The sequence below is a fragment of the Nannobrachium achirus genome (genome assembly GCF_963921795.1).
Source record: "Nannobrachium achirus genome assembly, chromosome: 14".
NCBI lineage: Eukaryota > Metazoa > Chordata > Actinopteri > Myctophiformes > Myctophidae > Nannobrachium > Nannobrachium achirus.
In genome coordinates, this window is record NC_137821.1 from 53,042,209 (window position 1) to 53,063,017 (window position 20,809).

At 40.4% G+C, this 20,809-nt stretch overlaps 1 protein-coding gene across 1 annotated transcript in view; it reads right to left on the reverse strand.

Annotated features, from left to right (window-relative positions):
- Window positions 1-282: 282 nt before the first annotated feature.
- The window catches only part of LOC308298304 (lysozyme g-like), a 23,056-nt gene continuing 2,529 nt past the window's right edge, over window positions 283-20,809 (reverse strand). Inside the window, exons 2-9 of the mRNA XM_080741879.1 lie at window positions 18,922-19,005; window positions 17,088-17,344; window positions 12,383-12,533; window positions 9,591-9,721; window positions 6,952-6,970; window positions 6,736-6,789; window positions 3,721-3,882; window positions 283-1,992 (exon numbers count right to left, since the gene is read on the reverse strand). Of these exons, the coding sequence (XP_080598005.1) occupies window positions 1,856-1,992; window positions 3,721-3,882; window positions 6,736-6,789; window positions 6,952-6,970; window positions 9,591-9,721; window positions 12,383-12,533; window positions 17,088-17,344; window positions 18,922-19,005 (995 nt within the window). The 3' untranslated portion in view covers window positions 283-1,855. The remainder of the gene's footprint in view (window positions 1,993-3,720; window positions 3,883-6,735; window positions 6,790-6,951; window positions 6,971-9,590; window positions 9,722-12,382; window positions 12,534-17,087; window positions 17,345-18,921; window positions 19,006-20,809) is intronic.

Sequence of the window (20,809 nt, forward strand, 5' to 3'; positions counted from 1 at the left end):
GCCACTGTGCAGGAGCGTGGGAACAGCATGGGAACTAGGGGTGCTGCAGGTGTTCCAGCACCCCTATGGGGAAGATTTCATTTTTTATTTAAATAAGAAAAGAACAAATCAAACATAGCAAAAAATATGTTGCCTGTTGTTGTCGTTTTTTATTTATTCATTTATATATATATATATATATATATATATATATATATATATATATATATATATATATTTCCATTATAAAATGGATTAAAATAAACGATAAAAAATATTAGGCCTATTATTTTTTCGCGGAAGGCGAAGGCCCTATAGCAGAATCATGCTTAGGGCCCCCATGGGCCCAGAAACGGCTCTGTTGATTTGTCACCTTTACAACGAAGTACAGCTTGTAAGCATCAGGCATTCGAGGCATGAGCTACACAGCCAAACGTGTGGGTAGCGCCGACCAGAATTTTGCCAAAATGGCTTGCAATATACTGTTCTGCTGGCATTTAATCTCGTTTTGGGCTTCCCTGACACTGAGCTTAACATTAACAAAGTGTAAAAATTGCCAATATGTGTTGTTTTTTATTTTCCTTATTACTGTGAGAGAGTGCAATCATTCAATACCCCAAGTAACAAAGGTGAACACCAAAAGAACAGTATTGCAGGCCTGCCAGGCCATTTTGACCATTTTTGGAGGGGCGCTACCCGCACGTTTGGCTATGTTGCTCATTACACGAATGCCAGATCCTTACAAGCTGTACCTCATTGTAAAGGTGACAAATCAACGATAACAATGATATCAAACACAATACCATTTGGCACAATTAAAGGGGGGATATAATGGACCGAATGTTGGCAAATTTTGGGTCGGCGCTACCCACACGTTTGGCTGTGTAGCTCATGCCTCGAATGCCCGATGCTTACAAGCTGTACCTCGTTGTAAAGGTGACAAATCAACGATAAAATTATTATTATTATTTAAAACACAATACCATTTGGGTTTATTAAAGGGGAGATATAATCGACCAAAGTTAGATTTCCGAACTTTTTTATGGCAGGTTTATATTCATAAAGATATATGATCGAAACTGTTCACTTCAACAATGCAACTCAAAGTGTCAGAATAAGCCTTGGATGGCAAGGGGACTAGAAAATGCCTGTAAAAAAAGAAACAATTATACAGAGAGTTTATAAAACACAGAGAAAAGGAAAGTAAATATAAAAAATAGCCTACAAAAATAAATTGATTGATATAATAAGAAAAAGTATGAAAGAATGTTATAATAAAGAGCTACAAAGAAATAGAAACAATATTAAGGGAACGTGGAAAATACGAAATAACTTGATTACATCCAAAAAAGGTTGAAGAGAATTACATTCAAAAGAATTAGGTGCTGGCACTACGATGAAGATTATGTGTATTTCTGTGAGTAGTGTGAAGCTGTGGAATGGTTTGCCAGAAACCACCCAGCATAGCATTAATTTAAAGCTATTTAAAATAAGGTTCAAACAGGCTATTCTCGATAAATACCAAATGGAATGAAAAATGGACATATTGATCCATTCACCTGTCAATGTTAATGTGAACCATATTACTGTTTTATTTTTGTTCTTCGTTTGTGTTTTATGTTATTTTGTTATTTGTGTTTTGTCTTTAATGTCTTTTGTTTTTGTCTTCGGTTGTTTTGTTCTTTGGTATTTCTTTTGTTGTTTGTTTTTGTGTCAGGTTTTGTAGAAATACATATTATTTTGTGCATAATTGTAAATATTGCATGTAGTAATGATAGGCATCAATAAGCATCAAGCACCTTTTCGATACAAGCTAAAACAATGGAAAAGAAAATGACTTGTAATGTCTCAAAAAAGGTGTATCGAAATAAACTATTCATTCATCATCATCATCATCATCATCATCATTAGCCCCTCCCACCAGTGCTGCTCCTGTTGCTGCCACAGCCCCACCCACGGCCGCTCCAGTCCCGCCCACAACGGCCGCTGCCGTCGCAGACAGACCCGCCGCACCTGAGGAGAGACAGACAGTCAGGACAGCTGAGAGAATAGGAGAGACAGACAGTTAGGACAGCTGAGAGAATAGGAGAGACATTGATTGATTGATTGAAGACTTTATTAGAAGTTTGCATAGGAAAAGGTACAGTTTCATGACGGTACAGTTCACTGGTACAAGGTCTACTAAAAGGAGATCCATGAAAAGACTACGCTTGTTTCCACAGGAAACCATTTAAGTATCTCATATAACATTGAATGACAGACGAATAGAACACAGTACTATGCAGTAGATATGTAAAGAAAAGAAAAATGAGAGAACAAAAAAGAGTCTAAACAGTAAGTAAGTAAGTATATACAAAGAAGGGGCAGGGCAGACAGAACATTTCTTCAACAGAAATGCAGTAAATCTATACTGTATGTGACATATTTAGGAGAAGTCAGGGAAGGGAAACCTTCTGAGAGTTTCCTGAGTAAAGTTGACATGTCATAATGGGTGTGGCCGACCGTTCCATGATGCTATACGCGTGTTCACAGTTGTCATAGTAACTGATAAGTATTCCTTTAAAGGGGCCACACCATGCTTTTAAAAATATATATTTTATATAAATATTGGTCCATAATACGGTTTTATACAGGTTTTAGCCTAAACAGGATATTGAAATTTCATGTTCTGTCTGTCTCTAATTCCAAGCCGTTTCAGATGCAATACCAAAATGCCCTTTGTTGGCAACGGGGTGCTGTCTTTGGGCTAAAATTGGAACGATACAGAGAAGATTAGTATGGTACGCTAGGATCAAGGCAAGGTTGTATGGAAAACTTTGGGATTGTGGATTCTGGTAAACACTGCTGTGTTCTAGTAATGCTTCAACAAAAGTGTGTGGGTCTCCGCTAATGTTGCTAATTCCCTAATTCCAATGCGGCAGTTGTTGTTGTTGCTAAGCTAATTTAATGTGTTTGTGCTGTTGTTGTTGTTGCTAAGCTAACTTAATTGTGCCTTTGTGGGCCATTGCTCTGCTACCGTTCGCTACGGTAAACTCAGTTGGTGGTGCTCATACTGTGTACTGTGCTGGTAACAGTGGTCGTGTTTGTCGACGGCGCTGGCCTTATCTGCTAGTGTTGAGCAATCGTTTTTTTCCATTCAGACAGTCAGCCAGGAGCTAGCTTTTGCCTGTTGTTAGCCGGCTAGCTTATAACTTCTTACTAGCTCGTCATAGCTCGCTGTAATAAGATTATGCCCTCGATACTCATGGCAACATGGGGATCGTGGGACAGCGAGAAATGGCCAGAGGCAGAACCCATGCCAATCTAATGTTCTTACTTAGGTAGGTCATAATAACTATAGATATTATGCTGCTTTATAGTAATGCTCGCTATAGTAATGCTCACTGTATGTTCATGCCAATCTAATGCTCTTACTTAGGCTATAGATATTATGCTGTCTTTATAGTAGTGTTCACTGTATGCCATGCTGTGTGATGCTTGCTTGCTGCCTCCATTCTTGTCTAATAAAGTATACCTAAACCTAGTGATCGTCTCCTGAACTTCAGTTGCCAGGAAACTGAGGTGGAGGGGTGGTACTATGGAAATGGGCCCTGGTGTGACATCACACCAATCCCCTTTTCAGGAGAGAACCATTCGGACACACCCACTCAGAAAATCACAGAAATGAAAACCAAGGCTTAGAGTTAATTAATTTATGGTGTGGCCCCTTTAAGTCACGGGTTCGATTCCCCCCTCAGCTACCTGCTGATTGAAGAATGGCCACCAGACTTCCTGCCGCCACTCCTCCCCCATTGGCTATGGCGGCTGATGACATCATCCCGGCGGCCCATGAGCCAGCTGCGATTCCTGCCGAACCGAAGCCGATTCCTGCCAGGACGAATGGAGCTGCAAACACAGCCCCCACTGAGCGAGAGAGAGAGAGAGAGAGTGTGTCATTCATTTATCCACCTGTTTCCGCGAGAATTTACTGTAGCATTATCTGTGGGACACATCCGGAGAACAGCTGACATACAAGCTCACGTTGCATCGCAGTTGCAACTTTGTGAGCTTGTAGATCACAATCGGCTGCGACGCCGGAACTGCCGCACACCTTCTGCGCAATGCAGGATGGGACGTTGGAAACTTGTGGATAGTAATTATTTTCAATGAGAGGTGGGCATTTAGTTGGACGCGTAGAGAGACAAGTGGGTACGGGCCCGCAAAATTCTCGTGCCCATTTTCATGCCCGCGGGCGGAAACAGCTGGGTTGTGGAAGTTGCTTGTAAATTGGTAGTTGCAGGTGGCGTCTTTGGTGTATGTGGGGGGGGGGGGGGGGGGGGGTCTTCAACAGGGGTCCACAACCCCCAGGGGTCTGCGGAGGTACTGCAGGGGGTCCGCGAAATTATTGCTTGATTAATGAAAATGTATAAATAAACACACTTTTCCCCCAAACATTTCCATTTGTCTTTATAATTTCCACATTTATGTTAAAAATAAAACATGGTTCTGTCCATTTTGAAAAGCTTGTATACTGTGCAATTGACATATTGGTGATAGTATTATTGACATTGGTTCTCATTTAATAAGGTATGTTTAGTCTACTCTTAGATATGAAAGAAAATTGTTGTAGCCTCTACGAGGTGGTAAGGGGGTCTGCTCCAACTCCATCATTTGGAGTCCCTGGCTTGAATACCTGTTCTAAAGTGAACATGTTGCTTATTCATTCATTCATTCATTCATTCATTCATTCATTCAATCATTCATGTATTTATTTATGATTGAATAATTTATTAGTAGCCTGGAAAATGTAGAGTTTCCTGACAGTAGGGTACTTGTAATCACTGGTACAAGTTCAACTAAAAGGAGATCCTGGCAAGCTTTTCTGCTTATTTACAGTCTCAGGAACCACTTTATGAGCACAGTAGGCTACTTTGCATATCATCAGTGACAAGGGAATGGGCTTTTCATTGTTTTAACAAGTGGTTCTCAGGGGTGGTGGTACCAACGTTTTTTACTTGAGTAAAAGTATCATCAATTATCAATGTTTTGATCAATTGAGTACAAAGGACATGGAAACAAGCCATACGTATACTTTCTTAGAAAGATAATTTGAGCAGACCGTAGACAGGATGTTGAGAGAAATCATCCTGTATAGCCTAAAGCTAATGTTAGCGGATCATAATTTGGCCAATTAGGCATGATAAAAAAAAAAAAAAATTCTGTCGTAAAAACATACATCAGAGATAAAGAGCTTTAAAGTCTGGATGATGCATTGGATACAATGGAGAAAATCGCCAGCGTCTAAACAAACCGCGGTCATCGGCCAACATCCACGGGTAGGCCCGACGTTAAGGTAAGACTTAATATTGTTACTGTAAATACTGTACAACACGTCAAACGCGTCGATGGGCCTCCAGAGACATCACAGAGTTTGGTCGCGTTGACACCTCGTGTCAACGGGGTGTCAACGTGATAAGTTAAAGTACCAAAAGTAGAAAGTGCTCATTAATGTCGCATTTGACAAGTTATCAAATGTATACAAATCTTTTGAAAATAGCAGATCTACAAGTTCACAATTTGTCACATTGCGATGTGTTGAGCTTGTTGATGGTTATTTTCAATATACTAGAAGCTTGTTCGCCCTTCGGGCGGCCGAGCGTCTAGTTGGCCAACTCGGGAACGATGTAATAGGGAATGAATGCCCCGCCCTTTGATGCAAAACCTATTATACCTGTTGTCAGAGGATCCGTTTTTGACCATCTGTTTGCCTGTGTCCATTTATGCCCATATATGGAGATATCTGTCTGTCTGCGTCCATTTTATGCCCAGATATGGAGATCTCCGTAGGACCCGTTTTGACCATCTGTTTGCCTGTGTCCATTTATGCTCATATATGTTGATATTTGTATCTGTCTATCTGCATCCATTTTATGCCCATATATGGAGATTTCTGTATCTGTTTGTCTGTGTCCCTTTATGCCCATTATTGAGATCTCTGTATCTGTCTGGGCCTCCCAACTGTGTTGCACACACAGTGCCGGTTCCCCCTTTAATGCAAACCCCATTATACATGTTGTCATAGAACCCATCTTGACCATCTGTTTGCCTGTGTCCATTTATGCCCATATATGGAGATATCTGTATCTGTCTGTCTGCGTCCATTTTATGCCCATACAGTATATGGAGATCTCTGTATCTGTTTGTCTGCCCCTTTTATGCCCCTTTATATGGAGATCGTCCATTTTATGCCCATACACTGTATATGGAGATCTCTGTATCTGTCTGTCTGTGCCCCTTTTATGCCCCTTTATATTGAGATCTTTGGGTCCATTTTATGCCCATATATGGAAATATCTGTATCTGCGTCCATTTTATGCCCATATATGGAGATCTCTGTATCTGTCTGTGTCCCTTTTATGCCCGTATATGGAGATATTTGTGATTCTGCGTCCATTTTATGCCCTGGCGTAAGTGATGTCAGAGCCTTTTTATGAAGTGATATCACAATGAGTCAGCGATTGCGCCGATTTCCTCCGGAACAGCCTGATGTCAACAATCATCTCCGCATACGGATCTTCAAAAGTTTCGCGACGGTTCGGGAAAACCGCGCATCGGGTCGGGTTGAGGCCCGGCACTGCACTACGCGCCGCGGCGGGGAACGCGTGTGCCGAATCTGAAGCCCAATAGAAACAACTATGCTCAGTTCATGGCACCCCATCTTTAAATACCCAAATTGCTTTTTATAAGCCTATATTAGGAATAAGGTGAATATCTTACCTCCACAAATGGCAGCTCCGGCCACTGCTGCAAGAGCTATTTTCCCACCATTCCCTGTAACAAACACAGACCATGTGATCAATATGTCCGTTAAGCATTCCTAAATCATAAATAGTGACATAACATAACCGTATATGATTTGTGCTAACAAATGAATCAGAAGATACATTGCAGTAACTCGTGGAAGTACAAAGACGGACACACGAAAACACAAACCTGACTTATCTTCCTTTGCCTGAAAAAAAAAAAAAAAAAAAAGAATGCAATGAGAGATAAGTATTTACACAGTTGTGTCTGCATCTTACCAGTAAGACTCCCTAATCGGGAGATCATTTACCGTCAGGTCACATGTATACAAAATGGGACAGATCCATGTTGATGAAATGAGTGTAGACATACTGTGTACTGCTTTTCGTGATTTTAGGGCCAAATCTGTAGCGGCAGTGTCCAAAAATATGTTTGAAAAAATCGGCCTGATGGTGGCTCTAAATGGGACATATCCATCTTGATGACATGACTGTAGACATACTGTGTACCGCTTTGCGTGATTTTAGGGCAAAATCTGTAGGAGCAGTGGTTCTCAACCACAAAAATGTTTTTTGCAAGAATCGGCCTCATGGTGGCGCTAGAAGAGGGGCATGTGAGAAATGAGGGGTGGAGGTTGTGGTTTGGGCAGTCAAGGATTGTGTGTGCAAAGTTTGGCATGGATAGGGGAAACGGTGGTGGAGATATGAGTAGGGGAAAAGTGTGACGTGACGTGACTGACAGACAGACAGCCGGTGAAGGTTTTGATAGTAACTGCGACCTGACGGTCGCAATTATCACTAGAAAAGAACATTTCTAAGACATCTTAAGTGTACCTGCAGCTCGCTAAGTGTGTGCAACCTTATAGCGATTGGTGTTAGCATTAACATTTTTAGCATTAGCATAAAAAAAAAATCATTAGCGACTGTAACATTAGGTCCTTAGGTCGAACTCCCTTTGGTCTGACCAGTAAAACTATGCCTAAATCTAACCCTAAGCAAAAACATATCCAAAAACATACTCAAAATAAAAAAAGAGTGTAGAGTACCAAAGAGTGAAAAGTATCTAAAGTAAAAGTACTTGTTAAGAATTGAAAAGTACTCATTATGAAGTAAAATGATATTTGAGTAAAAGTACTCAAAATACCAAAGAGTAAAATTAAGTAAATTGACCAGCTCAGGGGCCTTGTGGTTAGAGTGTCCACCCTGAGACTGGAAGGTCGGGGGTTTGATTCCCCGGCTGGGTCATACCCAAGACTGTAAAAAAGGTGACCCAATGCCTCCCTGCTTGGCACTCAGCATCAAAGGTTGGATTGGGGGGGCTGATCACCATTACTGATTCCTGAGTGCAGCACAGCTGCGGCTCACCGCTCCAAGAGATAGGTCAAAGGTGGAGAACAAATTTCAAATCACAGCAATGTGTCTGACTAATAAATACATTATTATTTTTAAGTATAATTAAAGCTGCAAGCAGCGATGACCGGGCCCCCACAGCTCTACTCACGTCAAATAAAGTTTTGGCCAATCAGAAGAGGGGGCAGGGCTAAGTTAAACCAATTTAGGTGAAGAACTCTGAAACAAGTCAAATAACACCACCCACAAGTTTGTACGACAAACGGTTGATGAGTTATAGCCAAATAACGTTTCGGCCAATGAGAAGATGGGGCGGGGCTAAGTTAAACCAATTAAGGTGAAGAACTCTGAAACAAGTCCAATGACACCAGCCACAAGTTTGTACGACAAACGTTTGATGAGTTATAGCCAAATAAAGTTTTGGCCAATCAAAAGAGGGGGCGGGGCTTAGTTAAACCAATTAAGGTGAAGGACTCTGAAACAAGTCAAATGACACCACCCACAAGTTAGTTTCGGCCAATCAGAAGAGGGGGCGGGGCTAAGTTAAACCAATTGAGGTGAAGAACTCTGAAACAAATCAGAGTTCCAGTGGTCCAGTGTTCCCTGGACCACACTTTTAGAACCAGATACATAGCTGATCTACAAGCTCACAAAGTTACACAGAGCAACTTGTTGTGAGCTTGTAGATCATGTCAGACCACTGACTCAGCACTGTAATTAAAGTTAATAAGGAACATCTTTAATTCTGAGCTTGTAAAACTACTGTTTGTTCAAGCTATTGGCAAATCCAGTGGTTTGAATAGAGAGCGCATGGTCTGAACAAATCGCTAGATCTCAAAAAGTAGATTAACGGTAGGAATGGCCCTTCCAAGAAGAAAAATTAACTGAACTAGTTAATTTCTAAATACATTAATCCATCGACTGATGTTGCATGGAAATATATATATATATATATATATATATATATATATATATATACACCGGTATATATATATATATATATATATATATATATATATATATTTTTTTTTTTTTTTTTACTTTGTTATTTGATTTTCACTTGAAGCATTTAGAGAAATAAAAGTGGTATGCTACAATGATCTGAGTAGCAGCTTCTTTTGTTCAAATATACAATGGTATTGCATGGAATTTTTTTAAATGCAAACAACTAAAGTCAACTTTAGCAAGCACAAAGAGAGACAAGAGAAAAATCCATGATCAATCCTCTGCTCACCATGAAAAAAAAAACAAAAACAAAAAAGCCTCCTTGTGGCGGAATGGCCACACTACACATTGAAATAAAGAGAAAACTGGGGGAGTGATTGAGGGTAGTGGCCGGGGGAGTGATTAAAAAAGGTACCCATAGGATCTGTTCAGTACCCTTTTCTCAGAGGGGCCAGTTCAAATGGCTAACACTATTGCAATACCTACAACCATAGCAATATTTGGAACGGTAAATAATATTTCACTTTTTCTGACCTTTTGCCATTGCTGCTTGTACCACTGAGCTCTGGCCACCACGTCGTTGGAGTAGTCCTTGCCTGTGGTGTTGTCATCCACTCCGCTGTAGGAGTGGACGACATCTCCCTGGTTGTAGGCTGCCAGCCCTCCTATACAAACACATATCACAATCATCTACAGTCTTTCTTTCTTTCTTTCTTTCTTTCTTTCTTTCTTTCTTTCTTTCCTTAAGTAGGACTATAACATTTCATATTTTTTTCCATTACTACAGTGGTTTTCAACCCTTTTCATAGCAGGGTCTGTTATTTATTCCACTTTTGAGACCATTGGTGAGATAGAGGGCTGTATTTTGATTCTCTTAAGTACCAGCTCTTATGCCTTAACTTAAAGGCCTGTCCATACTGTCTCCGACCACTGAACCTTTCGTCGGAGAGTTCCGACTTTCTGACGTGCAGCTTTCTGAACTCTAATTTGGGGTAATGCTTTTCAGAAGATGCGAGTGACTTCATTTTGTAGTTGAACCAGACATTTCCGACGAAATGTTCGGTGGTCGGAGACAGTATGGACAGGCCTTTAAGTTTTTAAATGGAACAGCTGTATCGACTTGTTGAGCAGGTTAGCAAATTTGCCATATTTCTGTCAGATAACTCACGATTAGAATGAACCAATATAGAATGAACCAATACAGAATTAATGAACCAATATATTTTATTATTGTAACATGAGAATGCAAGTGTATATGAAATATGTAAAAAAAAGGTTTTAATGTGTCAGATTGCAGTACACCTCCCAAACGATGGGGTCGCGTAGTGAGAAAGATCTGAGTGCATGGCCGCCGATTGGATTAAAAAAGCTTCTTATTAAACAATATGGAAGATCCGGGTAATTCTGCTTGAGCGTACCATATTATTGTGACATCCGTGAGCCTTCAGTAAGCACTTTATTTTTTAAATCTGTTGTGAAAATGTGTGTAGACGTACGTAGCAAATTGGCTGCTCCACACCAGGTTGAGGTCGTTCCACGACGGTCGTGAAAAACAACGGTCAAGTTTCAGGGCTATTTCTCCCTCTTAACATTTCCCTGTGTTTTAGTTGTGGGCTCGCCTGGAAGGCGAGCACACGTATGTTATCTTCATTATTTATTTATAGCTATATGTGTATCTCCTCAAAACTTTGGCGCGCTTCATCTCTTAAACGCTTACACCTTTCAACACCATTCAAATTTTTATGTGTTCAGCTTACTGAGGACACGTGTGCTTGTACTTTTGGTTTTGAAATGTTTTGTAGTATAAATATAAAAAAATAAAAATGTTTAACTTTAAGCACCCAATGCATTTCCAATGGGTTTAGTAGAGTGGAGAGAAGGATAATAGACCCATGTTTATGTTAAGGCGCTGTGGCTGCAGTGTTCACACTTCAGATATGCTATCTATATCATTGCGTTCACACAGGTCTGCTCTCTGATTTGATCCAAATGTCTAAGCTGTGTGATGTATAAAACTATAGTTATAGTTAAAACTATAAATAAATGTCCCTCTCCACTCTACTGATTACACAGCTGTGATCAAGAATCAAGTCCGGGCGATGGGATGTAAATCCCATAGCCATATATCCTAGAGCCCGCAGGGACAGTCAGCCATATTAGTGGTTGTTGTTGGTTGTCAGGGAGATATCAAAACCAATGCATTTCCAAGTCAGATCCACAAACACAATAAAAGCCATGCTCCACTCCTCAGTCTGGAGTGGCCACATAGAAGAACGCCTTGGTTATAGACATAGTGGAGGACAGATGTGATCTGGGATTGTTAGCCTACAGTATATGCACTCAATATACTCCACTACAGTTGGAGTCCATTTGACAGTTGCTGGTTCCCAAACACAGAATCAAAAATGTAGATCTAGAACACATAGAATATGTACAGTACAGTAAGGTTCAGTAGAGTACAGTAAAAGTACAGTAAGGTTCAGTAGAGTACAGTAAAGTACAGTAAGGTACAGAAAGGTACAGTACAGAAAGGTACAGTAGAGTACAGTACAGTAAGGTACAGTAAAGTACAATACAGTACAGTAAGGTACAGTAGAGTACAGTAAAGTACAATAAAGTACAGTAAAGTAGAATAAAGTACAGTAAGGTACAGTGGAGTACAGTAAAGTACAGTAGAGTACAGTAAAGTACAGTATAGTAAGGTACAGTAGAGTACAGTACAGTAAGGTACAGTACGGTACAGTAGAGTACAGTATAGTATAGTACAGTAAGGTACAGTACAGTAAGGTACAGTAGAGTACAGTACAGTAAGGTACAGTAGAGTACAGTAAAGTACAGTAAGTTACAGTAGAATACAGTAAAGTACAGTACAGTAGAGTACAGTAAAGTACAGTAAATTACAGTACAGTACAGTACAGTACAGTACAGTACAGTAAGGTGCAGTACAGTATAGTAAGGTACAGTACAATACTGTAAGGTACTGTACCTTACAGTACCTTAAAGTATCCTATTTGTTGGGTTGGAACCGAGCCCACACTGTTTCGAAGGAACAGTATTTCTAGTTTTAAATAATGTCATGCACATTTTTACAGTGCAAAGCCTACTGCAGGCCTTGGTGACTAGATTTAGGAGAGAATTTGAAGCTCTTGCTCCTGAATCATTTTACCAACTCTACGTAATTTATCTGGGGACCACTTGAACCCCCTCAGAAGGACCACTGCCACTGGTGGTCCCCGTACCAGTGGTTGAGAACCACTGCATTATACTGGAATAGAAAGTGAACAGTCTTTGGTCATTCATGAAAACGCAGATATTATAAACGATACCTTTGAGCTGCTGTTCCTTGTTCCACCCTGGGAATTTCTTCTGGATATGTTTAATCCAGCCGATCAGGATGTCAGTGGCTTGCTCCAGGTGCTCCTCGCTGTCCCATGCACCTATTTTTGTGTGATTGCCCCCTTTTGGATTGACATCAACCTACAGAAAGACACTTACATCACTCAGTGGTGGAAAAAGTACTACTTAAAGGAGTAGTTGATCACCCCCAAAATTACCATGGAGTTCAATAATATTTTTTTGGTTTTAGCCGCATGAGTTCTCCTTAACGCTATATGTCACCGATGAGCCCTTGCACCGCAGGAAAGGCTGTATATAAAAAAAAAAAAACTACTTTCCTTAATGTGAACACTCTCCCCCACCCCCACGTCTAAAATGCAAAAAAAAATCAAAAAAAAAATCACTGGAATGCAAAATCTGGTCAATGGAACTTTCAATTGACAAGGTCGGCAGTGGGGGGCTCAGAGTGTTGCCACTAAGGAAATCAGGCTTTGGTTTTGGTGAGTAGCGAAAGTGTTTCGGCTCTTTTGAGGAAGGCTCAAAAGAGACGAAACGCATGGGTGATCCCACTTTTAACCCTTTTTTTCAATTATTATTTAGCCAATACTTATTAAAGGCTTTTTAACATTTAGAGTGCATGCATTGGTTTTCTTTTTTCATTTGATCCATTAATTCCCCACCAAAGAGCACCTTCACCACACTTTTCTTTATTTTTCCGAGCACCCAGTTTTTTCCCCCTTTTTTTCAGTAGCGAAAGGGTATTTTTTTAATTTTTACTACAGACGAGAGGCTGAGCAACCTGGGCTACAGTGGCTTTGAGTACAAGGGATCATCGTTGACATAGCGTTAAAGGACAACAAGGGTTCATATTTTACCGGTAGATAGTCACTAGTAAGACACCTCAGGGCGACAGAGCATGATGTTAGAGCGACAAACCCATAGACCACAGTGACTCAATTCTTGGCTATCTGGCCAGTGATGTATATCAGACCAGTTACCCAATCACAACAGGCACTGTTGAGATGGCAGAACATGCCCATATATGGATATTACCAAATATGGGCATTCCCATGATATGCCCTTAATATTGATGACATTGGGACAGGGTTCTTTATATATGAGCATAGAACAGACAAGTACGTAATTAATTTGCAAGTGTGATCTGGGAATGCCCATATATGGGCATGTCAGAACATGCCCATATATGGGCATTCCCAGCTATGCCCTTAATATTGATGACACTGGGACAGGGATCTCCATATATGGGCATACAACGGACAAGGATGTAATTAATTTGCAAGTGTGATCTAGGAATGCCCATATATGGGCATGTTCTGACATCACATTGTCGACTATATACTTATGGGCATGAAATATATGGGCATAAAAGGGACATGAAGCCAGAGCGAGATGTCAGAGCAGCAAACCCATTTTGTTAAGAGTGTTTCCCCTACATCACAGTGAGATCAGAGCTGATGTCAGAGTGATGTCACAGTGACAAGGGAACCAATAGACTGTAAAAATGTGTACTGACTGTGAAGGACTGACACAGACAGACATACAGACAGATGGAGACAAACTGCGGCATTTCTCATGGTATACTGCGACTTTCGGTCGCAATTAGAGTAAAAGAAAAGATGAGTGTTAAAATGTTTTCAATTACGTCTTTCTATCGTTTAACGATTTTGATGCACCCAGGTTGGGGGCATGCATGCAAGTGGCTAAATATGTCTTTTTAGACACAATAAGCCCATTCCCAAGATGCACCGCAATCTTTCATGGGCAGATGTGACTTATGGGGGCTGGTGTAAATAGTAACACAGAAATTGACACCTTATTGTGTCTAAAAATACATATGTAGCCACTTGTACGCATACCCCACCCACCAAAATCATAATACTAAAATCGCTAAAACAATAGAAAGCAGTAAATGAAAACATTTTAACACTCATCTTTTCTTTTCTCTAATTACAATCTAAAATATGAACCCGTTTTGTAAAAGGAGAACTCATTCTAACACTATGGACCAGAGCTAAATGAGAGCGGTACCGTAGTGTTATAGTTTCAATATATAACTTAAAGGGGTACTCCACCACTTTTCAACCTATCTTCATATAATAGGTCCTCACTAATGTTCATGATAAAATATCAAAAAAATAATCTACTCAGTTTGTGTCTCATAGGAGAGCTGTGGGTGGGTCAAATCCTTCTACCGGTGACATCATCAATGGGAAGAAACTGCAGGCTTTCTATTCCTGAAAAAGTTGCAATGTTAAAGTGGAAGCCATTGTTCTCGTGATAATAAAAATCTTTTTTTTATTTTTCAAAAATATTATTATTATTTTTTGTCAAACGATGATGTCACCGGTAGGAAGATTTGACAGCTCTCCCATGAGACCCAGACTGAATAGAAAAAAATTGTGCTATTTTATTATGAACATTAGTGAGGACCTATTGAAGACAGGTTGAAAAGTGGTGAACTACTCCTATAAGAATAAAAAAACAACTTCTTATGAACAATGCTGGGCTAAGTAAGTGATTTGAAGGATGATTCTGACCGTAGGTCGCAGTTTAGTTTGTGAACGGTCACAGCTTGTCCGTATCTCTGTCTCTAACGCGACCGCGGTTTACCCCGTGACCCTGAGCGTTTCGCTGTTACTACGTGTCATCTGTTCGACACCCAACTCTAACCCTTACCCTAAACCTAACCTCCGTGGGGTGAGTCGCTAACCCTCCCGACGCTCCTTTGTCGAAATGACGGTCGTTCGAAAGAGCGAGATTTCCCCCCTGAGCACAATAGTGGGGGCCGATGGGCAAGGAGGGTCGCGAGCTTATGAGAAACAACAAAAATAAGACCTTAAAACCTGGTGAACATAGTTGCGTGCATTAGCGCTAGATGATGATAAAGGAAATCATTAAATGGAAATCATTAAATTAACTTCTGAAAAGCCTACTAGGCCTTAAAACCTGGTGAAAACAGTTGCGTGCATTAGCGCAAGATTAGATGAGGATAAAGGAAATCATTAAATGGAAAACATTAAATTAACTCTGAAAAGGCTTCTAAGCCTGCAGTAGCCTACTAGTAAAACTGGTGGAACCGCGACCTTGCCACACTTGAATAATTGTGGTTGTAAACAATAACGCAGACAATATAAATCCTTATTAGTCTAGTTGTGGGAAAAAGGGTTTATCGTCATGGTTCCATAAACAAGTCTCTACGAAATCGGCAAGAGTGCCTCTCAGTCTCAATACATAATGCTAACCTCTCCATCGGCAATAGTCAGTGGTGTGTTCCCCGCACTCCCGCGCCCCCACCGTTGCGCTCACGGTCACCGGGAAAACTGCGGTCACAGCATCGCATCTCTAACGCCTGACACTGTGGGTGTTAGACCACAGTGTCAGGCGTTAGAGATGTCAGTCACCCGCCCTGCAATAAATAACGTGCAGACCAGTCGAGTGCTCCATTATTTTATTTGGGTAGTCATTTATGAAGTGCCCAGATAGTATGCTTTATAATACAGTTTGTACTTGTTGAGCACCAAGGAGTCCTTCTACCGGCTGTTGGCTTAAGTGCGCAGGTTTGTCGCTCTGACATCATGCTCTGACATCACTGTGATGTGAGGGGAACCACTATTAACAGAATGGGTTTGCCGCTCTGACATCACACTCTGGCTTCACTGATTCTGACCAAAATGCATTTGTGTCCCCCCAGGGCCTTATTTGTGTCCCCATCCAGAATTAAGGGGGTAAATTTACTATAATCAAATCTCCATGGCTCAAGTCTCCATGGCGTGACTTTAATCAATGGGGGGGGGGGGGCATCTCCCTCTCATGGAAGCCATTTACCATGAGAGGGAGAGAGAGGGAGAGTGCGAAGCCGAGTGCCAAACAACCCTGAAACAGTGGTAAATCAGCCAACAACCCACGACCCTTGAATGGTAAATTGCTTTTCTACCACTTCTATCATATAAATGAAAGAAAACAGAAAACGCAGTTGTAACTTGCAAGGTCATTTAGTTATACAACTGCAACACTACAGCTAGTGGGCGGGGTCCATGAACCGACTCAAGGTTGTTGACTGATTTGCCATGCACTGTTTTAAGCCAATCAGAATCCAGTATCTGAACATGTGACCACAAAAAAGTGGTAGAATAGTTACTTTACACCACTACTACCAATCACCTGCATCAGTCCAAAGGCCTTCCATTTTCCTTTTTTTTTTTATCCTTGTCTCCATAGCCCGCCAGCCCGGAGGCTCATTATTTTTATTTTGCCTATGTAGTGATACACGGAAGCGGGAATTGAACCCGGGACTCCCACTCGCCAGTCCAACGCACAACCAGTCGTGCTAATAGGGCTGAGCCCGATTAGCAGGGCTGTTGTCGCTGGTTCATGGCTGGTACTAACTGTGGGGGTTACAATCACCCCCCTGATCGTTGGAGCGTGCCCTCGCGCTTAACACTTCACGCCGCGGACCGCCGCACACGACGTGGACCTGTCCCTCACGCGAGGATACCACGCTCCTCATCCTGCCGACAACGCCAGATTGTAGTGATACGCGGAAGCGGGAATTGAACCCGGGACTCCCACTCGCCAGTCCAACGCACAACCAGTCGTGCTAATAGGGCTGAGCCCGATTAGCAGGGCTGTTGTCGCTGGTTCATGGCTGGTACTAACTGTGGGGGTTACACCTACCTGCATCAGTCCAAAGCCATTAAATAATCCTTTCGTTCCTCTGGTTGCATCCCAGTCTCCCCAGCCAAATTCCTCTTCATCCTCCTCTTTCCCTTTTCCCCACTTGAGAGCTTTCCCAGCTCTGGACTCTCTGGAGATGATGCCAGCGATGACGGCTGGATCGATGCCCTTACGTTTCCCCACTCTGTCTATGATGGTCTGGTACTTGTTCATGGCGTCCAGATCATCTGAAGCCATTTTCTTTGAGGCAGGAACACCTTTGAGAGGGATTGAAACGCACGTTTACTCAAATAAATGCCTCTGTGGCTTTGTTAGCATGTAGATTTGTTATTGTCACAATGGAACAGATGTAGTCACACTAATGTAATGCCAACTCCTATACAATTCCAAGTGATTGTTAGGGTGGGAGTCCGCGGTTGAAATATTATTATTTTGGGGGTCGCAGCCTGAAAAGGTTGAGAACCACTGAAATAAGATATGTCCTTTGTTTCCAACATTTGCAGCACTTGATTTGTGTGTATTGTTTACATACCGTTTACATTATATATTTCCTTATTTTTTTTTTTTATTAAAAGTGGTTTACTAATTAGTGTTTTTCACTTCCTGCTTAATGACATTGCATTGGGACAGCTTGGGTGACCGGTAACGTATAACTTGTAATTAATTAATTAATACAAAAGTACTTTTACTTTTTACTTAAAGGGGAAGACCACCCATTTTCAATATTGACATATGTCATTAATATACCTTAGAGGAGTTGTGTGGAAATAGAATAAAAGTTCCCCCCATTCTGTGTTGCCTAGAACTGGAGGATTAATTTTGGGGTTTGTATTGTAAAGTACAACTTGATGACATCACACATTGTACTTTACAATACAAACCCCAAAATCAATCCTCCAGTTCTAGGCAACACAGATTGGGGGGAACTTTTTTTTCTATTTCCACAAAACTCCTCTAAGGTATATTAATTACATATTTCAATATTGAAAATGGGTGGTCTTCCCCTTTAAAGTAGTTTTTAAATAGGCTACTTTTTACTCTTACTTTTGAGTAATTTCCTGGACTAGGGGAGACCGGAGTAAACTGAGATACATTTTACATTTGCTCCCCTCTAGGCGAACTAAAAGATAAATTATATCAGTAAAAATGTACACATTTCCCAGTGATTTGGAATGCTTCCTAACAATGGAAGTTATCAGAACGTATTCAAGACAAGGCAGTGTAATCTTTCCTGTAGAATGCATTTCTGCAAAGTATATTGTTGTATTGTGCATAACTAGATAATTAGCCTATTTAGTAAAATATGCTAATGTTCTCATTAATTATGCACAATGCAAAGAAATATATATCAGAAATGGATTCTACAGGGGAAAATACATACATTTATAAGTTGGTAGTTCATCAACATGTATGATATAAAATGTTCTTCCTGCATCAATTTGCTTTGCAGCTGATTAAGTTGAAAGCAAGAAAATTACTTTTACATAAAAAAAAATAAAAACATATTTTTGTGAAAAAAGCATGTTTTCCACAGCACTATCAGGTCCTCTCCTTCATGGCAAGGGGGGAATTCAAGGGTCTTGAAAATATAATGGTCACATGACCACAAATGTGTTCCAATGCCTAGAGATACAGGGGGTGTCTCAGTTTACCCGGTGTCTCAGTTTGCCCCGCTCTCCCCTAGTACCTTTACTCTTACTCTTACTAAAAAAGTAACAGTACTCTTACTTTGAGTAGAATCTTTCAGTACTTTTTCCACTTCTGTTTACATTTCATCTCAATATTACTAGTCCTGACAGTGATGCAATTTTTCTATTTGAAAAACACTACGTACCATCGTAGCTCAACTTCTCGCCCTCTTTAGCTGTTTTAGATGACGCTCCAACAGTGTCAACCTTGTCGATGTTTCCATAAGAACCTGTAGGGAGAGAGAGAGAGAGAGAGAGAGAGAGAGAGAGAGAGACAGAGGGTCATGATTTTTGGAGCGGTGAAAGCGCTCCCAATAGACAGGTATGTCCGTGGGTATGTCCCTGGGTGGGTGGGTGGCTGGCTGGCTGGCCGTGTCCGTAGCCTGGCAATACCTTGAGTGGCCACACACAACACACTAGTTAAAGGAGGGGCGCTGTTTTGTGCAGGCCAGGCACACTCACCACTCACTCACAGGCACAGTTTACAGTTTACAGTTTAGGCATTTAGCAACACACACAGGGTATAGCTGCTCAGATTCACCGCTCCACTTCGAACCGAGGTTTGATTTTATTTATTTTTAGTTTTGTGTGTGCGCACGTGCCTGCGTGTGTGTGTGGGTGGGTGTGTGTGTGTGTGTGTGTGTGTGGGTGGGTTTGTCAGTGGCATAGCCAGGATTTACCAACTGGCTAGCCCTGGCACAATGTGGGTGGGCACAGATGTGAGCTTGTACATCGGCTATTTTTAAGCGGAACATTTAAATATTTACATGGACATAATACAGTCATTTGTCATGGAAGTGGACTTCCCAAGCAATACGGAGACGTTTTAATTTCAGAAATGTAATATTTAAATATATATATATATATATATATATATATATATTATATATATATATATATATATACATATATATATATATATATATATATATATATATATATATATTTTTTTTTTTTTCATTTTCCCAAAGAATTATTAAAAACAAATTATTTATTATTAGTTATTGTAAAAACACGGCCTGCTCACGTATTAGGAGGGTAGTATGAGTCACCACCAGAAAAAATAATGGGTGTTTTTAATGAATCTACCATGGTTAAAATTGAGTTTGAAGTTACAATGGTTGTGTATAGGGTGAAGCCCTGGAGGAGGACTGATAACATTTTAAATCAAATATCTAAATATTGAATCAAGCAAATTAAAAACTGTCCAGGGTGTTCATAAAGGCCTGATTAGATGATAAAATGACGTTTTTTAAAAGTGAAATATCCCTTTAATTATTACAAGATGATGACAACATCTGAATGAATTTGTGTTTAATTGAGTAAATCAGAATTGCATTGTACATTCAAATTAATTCACCTCCATATAAAGTCATTTTTGCCATTATTCTCTCTGAGATTATGTTGCGAGGAAAACTTTGAGATACTGTAATAGCCAACTGAAAATAACTGCTGTACTTCAAGTGATAAAAATATGTGTCAAAATAAATGTGAAATATTATGAAATATCTCGTGGCACCCCTGGTCTGCCATCACGGCACCCCAGGGTGCCCAGTCACCCACTTTTGAAACCCCAGTGGTATCTATATTGCACATGGTTTCCTTGCGCTTTAATCAGTTAACAGTTGTATGGCCTTTGCTGATACCAGCGAGAGCAATAAGGTCTCATCTTATCTTAAACTTCTCAAAGTGAAAGTGTGTCATTGGTTAAATATTTATAACAAACACACACACTTAACCGGGTTTCTCTTATAAAAAAAAGTGAGCTTGTAGATCTGCTATTTAAAAAAAAAGGAAAAAAATCATACATTTTGAAAGCTTCAGAAATGGGACATTCTAGTACTTTTATGTTTGGTAGGATACTTTAAGTAGATTTTGAAGCCAATTCGGTTGTATCTTTACTCTAGTAAATATTTCAATGTGTATTTCTACATTGTTGTAGGCCTATCAAAAAGGCTACTTCTTCCACCATACGCTCTTAAAAATGTTGGGTCAAAAACAACCCAAGTTGGTTTATTTAGGTAACCCAACACG